The following is a 6,827-nucleotide window of genomic DNA, read 5'->3' on the forward strand; positions in this document are numbered from 1 at the left end:
CCTTTACACAAATTATCTTGCCCCAAACTAGGGAAAGTGTGTACTATGGGTACAAGACCACTATATACTTACTAAAACATACATAAATACATATAAACATCCATGACTCGCTAACAAACATCCATATTCATCATATAAATGATTGCACCTAGCAGGATTCGAACCCGGACCTCTAGCTTAGTAGTCAGGGTCACTAACCATTTGGCTATTTGGGTCGTCTATGTATTACTTAAGAATTGTTTTTGGGGTCAATTTATGCACTACCACAGCATTTGACACAAAGGGCGCACGGAGATAGAAATAACCGCGCAAGGAACTCTACCATTCTTGTTTGCACTTAAAAAAAAAGAAACAATTTATACCATAGAGTTAAAATATGATAGCTTATAGACAAACTAAGCCCATTTGGCGATAGTTTGGGGCGAGATTATTTGTGTATTATTGCTGGTTTGAGAAGTATGAAGCTGCTGGAAGATGAATCTAAACAAGTTTTGAAGATGAACCCTCACTTCCTCACAAATTAAATTTAAAAGCAAAATTTATGAACGATATGGACGACCTCTCGCTTTCCGTGTGAGCGCTCTTCCACTGAGCCAACCGTTCGAGTGTCGAAAAGTGTCGAAAATCTTGATGTGTCTTTGTTCAACTCTCCGGTTGTGGCTCCATCTACACAATAAGCAATACCTTATTTCTAATGTACTTAGTAACATTGAAAATAAAACAATGATGAATTAGATCAAACAGTCTTATGAATGTTAAACCCATCTATTGATAATTTACCCTCTCTTTTACTTGATATACCTAATAATAGCCGATTATGTATTTTTTGAAGTCTTTAGCGGCGTTGAGCACTTTTCTTGGGATGGGTATAAAATGATAAACTCGCGTCAGGACACGTGACCTGATCGATAATTCGTAAGACAGTCGTTGAAATTATGGATGAACGTTGATTTTTCTGAGAGATCATATTTTTAATGTATAATAAGTAATCTTAATAGTTCTGAGCTGTTAATTTTTTTATGTTATATAAATTTTAATTTTTGTGTACGACAGCGCAATAAATGAATATTGTATTTAACCACATAAATACTAGTACTTTTATAATGATAAATAAAGCAATTCATGTGAAATTATTCCCTAACCATTCCAAAACATTCAAAGATGCACAACGTTAATGTTCAAGTTTTCACTTCTGCCGGCACTCCCGGAGTGCAACTCGTTAATTTTTTCATTTATAATTTTTTCAGGAATCCTCTGGATATGGACGATTTCGATGATGATGAAACGGAAGAAATATTTGACGATAAGGACAAGGATGTTAAATTGCCAAACAAATTTAATTTGCAAGCGGGACCAGTTTGAAAAGGAAATGTAGTAAAAATATAATTATATCTCAAATTCGTTTTATTTTAACTTACTTCAAAAAAACTGTTGCTTGTATCTATATGAAATAAATAAGCTTACTAGAAACTTATGTACTTATTCATAAAATATTTAGCTCTACACAAGTGCCAAAGTACTCTACTTGGAGCGTACGGTTCTGAGGCAGTAGAACATTATCTCTACTAGCGTTGATTCACGCAGGCTTAGCGCGAGATGCGTATAGGGATGTCGACATGGCATCTAAGAACAAATGTTCGATCGGAGTCAGTTAAATCAAATCTATAAGACACAAAAAACCTTCTATGACCTTTCAATACCTTTTTATTAAAAAGTTACAAATCTATTCAATTATAATATGAACACCATCCACTATACACCAGAGAATCGACAATTAAATTTGACAGTGTTTTTTTTTGACTTAACGCCTGGTGTTAAGTGATCACCGCCGCCCACATTCCCTTGCAACACAAGAGGAATCACAAGAGCGGTGCCGGCTTTAAGGAAGGTGTACGCGCTTTTTTTGAAGATACCCATGTCGTATCGTCCCGGAAACACCGCATAAGGAAGTTCATTCCACAGCGTTGTAGTACGCGGAAGAAAGCTCCTTGAAAACCGCACTGTGGAGGACCGCCACACATCCAGATGACGGCAGGAATCAGGTTAAACAGCTCTTCGGAACACTCCCCGTGATAAATGTAAAATAAAGTTTGAAAATTATTTATAAATAATTAATAGGAAATTTAAAACAGAATTATTTTATTATTAAATAATAAACTCAGAAGTGCTAACCCTGACTGCTCTATCGGCACTCACGTAGTGATCGCCGGCAAGTGATCTCTGTCTCTACCTCACCGCCTCTTTCCACTTGTGTCACCTATTTTTGGCAAAGATGTTGTACCTACAGGTTTTTTACATACTTTGCTGCATAACCTTTACCATGTGTGCCACACAATCATATATTTATGCGATATACATACGTTAACATAAATGTACATATAAACAACAAAAAATCATATTATTCGTCATACTAATACTACAGGTGCGAATCGCCTTCCAGTTTTGTGAGAACTTCAGCATAGTTTGAGGAGCTTCTTATCAGTTCTTCTCCATAAAACCCTCTACGAACTGATGTAGTCATGACGTTTACCAAGTGTTGTTCAAAATGTTTTGTTATTGTCATTGCCTATGGTAATCAACTATCAACTGCAGTTTTCCAGGATCTTGACACCACATGTGTTCCGTTACCGTAACACTTTATACATATCTTTTATATTTCGCGCCACCGATGAACGATAGTTGGAACTTGAATTTAGTGCAAGTGATAACCTGTAGCTAACACTAGCTGTCACGCACGATATTCTTGACGTATGTCAGGGCGAAAGCACTCCGACGTGGCACCGCGAGTCCACACACAGCTGCCCGCGAACCGTTAGAACGAAACCATCTCGCGCGCGCATCATCTCCAAGAACCTATCGAACACGTGAGAATCCCTGTAGCTGGTGGAGAATCATGGAGTGTTAGTAGCAGTTCAAGGTACGTACGTGCATTCTATTGTTATTGCCTATTTCAAAGTGTTAACATCGTCATAGTTAAGCCCCGCCGGTCTAAATTCCCAATATGGCACGGGCCACCATGTTGCGAGTTTGCCACAACATGAATGAGCAATAACGATGTAGTGTGTATGTAGATGCTCTTGGCCGTTACTGCATGTCCTGCCAAAAATAGGCAGGCTGTATCAGACGCAATGCCAGCATTAATGATGTCATCCGTAGGACATTTGTCGCTCTTAATATACCAGCAATTTTAGAGCCAAATAGTATTACCCACCGCGATGGCAATCATCCTGATGGAATGACCTTGGTGGCTTGGGCACAGAGAAGAGCGCTTGTATGGGACGCAACTTGCGTCAACTCTCTGGCATCTTCTAATGTCCAAGTTACTTCAGTTGGGGCTGGGACTGCCTAAGACAGCAAACGTCGCCAATAAGTTGGTTTCAGTGAGTCTATACATCTTTGTGCCGTTTGGTGTCAAGAAACTTGGCCCTTTCTTCAAGCTTAATAAGGCTACTGGAAACAGCTATTTCGGTCATCGGATAAGTCTAGCTATCCAACGCGGAAATACTGTCAGTATTCTTAGTACGCTTCCCCGAAACGATAGTTTTAAATTTATGTAATCATAGTATTGTAAATAAAGTTTGATATTAATTCAAAAAAATGAAATATTTGATATTTCAAACGCTTTTAACTTTGAACATGAGTCAAATATTGGATGTAGGACCGGATATAAAATAGTAGCTGTTGAGTTTCTTGTATGTTATTCGTACTAGCTCGAGGTTTACTTTTTCGGAACATATGAAAGATTTAGTAATTCAAATGAAGTGTAATCAAAAGCGCTAGTTTAAGATCACCTGAATAAAGTTTATTTGACTTTCACTTTTTGATCGAAGCAGGTTGGAAAAGCTAGGCCTTCTTGAAGAAGTTTTGGGCATAAAACAAATTAAATAACTAAGTAAAAACGTAACAAAATTTTATTAAAATACAAAAAAACGTAAATCTATCGCATATCGTCGTACATATTAGCAAAGTGTTGCTCGACGGAGGCTCCTGGGTTCGTCGGGAACAGAGGCATCCTGGCCATCTCCAGTGACTCCTCGGAATAGTCTGTCATTTCGTCGGAGTACTGATCGGCTATGTGGTCCTGGTAGATCTTTTCGCATTCGCTTGGGTGTTCGCTCTTGATAGTACTAGGGTGGTAGCCAAGTGCATCTATAGTGCCCAATGTAAGGTACGGTACCTGGGTGGTGACTTGGAAATGATGTGCTGAAATAATTGATACAGAAATTTTATTAAATACTCCGTAGAAGAGTCATCCGTAAGCAGGATGAAAACTTCCATCATTAATTAGAATAATATTCAAAGACTATTTTTACAATAAGTTTTGTAATAGTTGGACCTTGTGGATTCTGGTTTAGTTTGTTTTTATGTTTTTTTCAATGGATGAAAAAGAAAAACGAGCGTACGGGTCACCTTCGTAAGGTACTTTCGTACCATCAGTGTTCTTCGCCACCCACATTCTATTACAAAACCAGAGGGATAACAGGAGCGTTGCTGGCCTTTTAGAAAGGTATACGAGCTTTTTTTGATAGTAATCATGTCGTATCACCCCGGAAACATCGTATAAAGAAGTTCTTTTCACAGCATGTTTGTAAGTGGAAGTAAGCTACTTGAAAACCGCACTCTGGAGGAACGCCACACATCCAGATGGTGGGGATGATATTATTATTTGTGGCATGTCGTGCGAAGGTGGAATTCAGCGGCAAGAATCAGGTGGAACAGCTCCTCGGAACACTCCCCGTGTTAAAGGCGGTAGAAGACACACAATGGAGCGAGGTCCATAGGTAACGCCAAGTTATCTAGTTGGTCACAGAACACTGGGTCCCAGGCAATTCTGCATTGCCAGCTCTGCATTGGTCAAATGGTCAAATGGTTCAAGCTGATTCAGGGGTACGCCAGACTTATTTAACGACCAGCCACACGACGCTGCCATGAGCAGTACCATGTAAGAGAACATGACAACCCCTGCCCCGGAAATTCAACTATAAAAACCAAATACCTCAACTCACAATAAAAATTAAACATGTTATATTTTTACTGAAGTTAGGTCACGAAATCATGTGATTTTTATTTCCATTTTTCTATTTATTCTAGTGTATCATCTAATCTCAGATATAATTTCCGCAACGCCACCTGGGTGCAGCGGAAGTCCAGCGCACATACCATCGTATCACCTATCTGCATTATGCTGAGGTGAAACCCAATTCTGCAATAATAAATATTTTTTTCTTTCTTCTTATAGTCCGGCAACTTATTGCAGCTTAACTAGAACTTTACGAATAGGAAAAAAACATAATTCTGAGTACTTACTATCTATGTGGTCAGGGATGACCACAGTGGCTACCGTCTTTGCCATGCCATCATCATAATAATCGCCCATAATGTCCACTTTGCCACCCTCGTGCGCATCATGCCACGATGGTGCTGGGCTGCAGTCATCCTCGAGGTGCCGCCGTCCTGAATGCACGTGGACTTTCTTCGGTGGTGGGATCTCCGTGAGAGGAACGAAATTCTTCGAGACTATCCCGCCAACTGGTTTCACATTTATCAATCTGTATTGAAAGGTAATTTTTTAAATACGCAAAAACACGACTAACAATCAGAAGAAACAATTGCAGAAAAAAAGGTGACTTTTGCCAGCGACATTGTTCCCGTGGATCTCTGCAACCCTGTTGGAAACAATGCATAATTCATAATAAACTGAAGAAGAAAAAGACTGAGGTTCTTTTCCGTCTGCTCCTAGTGCCAGTTACCATTACCTCCATTTTCTCCAGATTGATCTTGTATATGACTTATAAATGGGCGCAAAGGTTATTCGAAGGAAGAGGCTTTACCGGCGAGTCTTGACATAGCGAAAACTTTATCGAGTGTGGCACAAAGCGCTGATAGCAAAGGTGCCATCCTATGTGCTTTTCAAGAGATTATGAAAATGGGTTATCGACGTAACCGTTAGTGTCTTGCAGGACTGCGTGCAGCTATCCCCTACGTTGTTTTATCTGCATATCAAGGATATGCTGTAAATCAGCGGCAATACTGATATTGCTATGTAGACGACAGCACAGGGTATTCTTCTTACACAGGGATTAGCTGGACTCTGTGCGTTCACCGCTGAAAACTCACTCTCTGTCGTATCCCCTCGATTCAAGATCACTCCCTAACTTTCACAGCTTACTCTGTGTCTGTCGGCATACTCGGTGTCGATATATAGAGCGATGTTCAGTTCCAAAGACACTTGGAATATAATAAAATTAAGTGAAATATCCGAAAAAACAATGGTTACTTACTTATTAAGTATAACACTGCTTCTGATTTCAGCGTTTAATGGAACCAAGAGTACTAAAACAACCTGTCCGGCCCACATGATGTCATCTCAGAATTCGAGAAAACATCTGGTGCGCGCTCTTATAAACGAGATTTAGTTATCAAGATACCGGTAACAATACTAGAAACTTGCATTGTTTCTGCACAATGCAACAGGTGGAAGTCTGGTCTTTTTGTTGTGTTTTGTTATCGGACGTCACGAATTTGCAAGGGATTGCTATCCCGACGGCCATTCATAGATTTCGAATTTAGCTGATCGCATGAATTTATTGGCTGTTTAATTAAAATTCCATTTCGATATTTAAATCCGTTACCAATGACGTTGTTATGTATAGAACGTCATTCATTGTTCACAATCAAATCATTGGTGGTTTGTAAATTTTGTTTTAAACTGAATATGGATAGATATAAATGCCATTGCTATATTTGCGGATGGTTGGCAGAAAATATTAACTACTAAATACTCTATTTGCGTTTTTTTGAGAGGGATGGATGAATATTGAACAGTG

General features: G+C 39.2%; 1 protein-coding gene across 1 annotated transcript; it reads right to left on the reverse strand.

The window, feature by feature from the left end:
* Nucleotides 1–3,937: 3,937 nt before the first annotated feature.
* LOC126969330 (uncharacterized) lies at nucleotides 3,938–6,360 on the reverse strand. Its single transcript, XM_050814686.1, has 3 exons — nucleotides 6,282–6,360; nucleotides 5,308–5,549; nucleotides 3,938–4,203 (listed from the first exon to the last, which is right to left on the reverse strand). The coding sequence occupies exons 1-3, from the start codon at nucleotides 6,356–6,358 to the stop codon at nucleotides 3,938–3,940; spliced, it is 585 nt and encodes a 194-aa protein (XP_050670643.1). The 5' UTR covers nucleotides 6,359–6,360.
* Between the last annotated feature and the right edge of the window lie 467 nt (nucleotides 6,361–6,827).

This window comes from Leptidea sinapis, chromosome 18 (genome assembly GCF_905404315.1).
Source record: "Leptidea sinapis chromosome 18, ilLepSina1.1, whole genome shotgun sequence".
In the NCBI taxonomy this organism is placed as follows: domain Eukaryota; kingdom Metazoa; phylum Arthropoda; class Insecta; order Lepidoptera; family Pieridae; genus Leptidea; species Leptidea sinapis.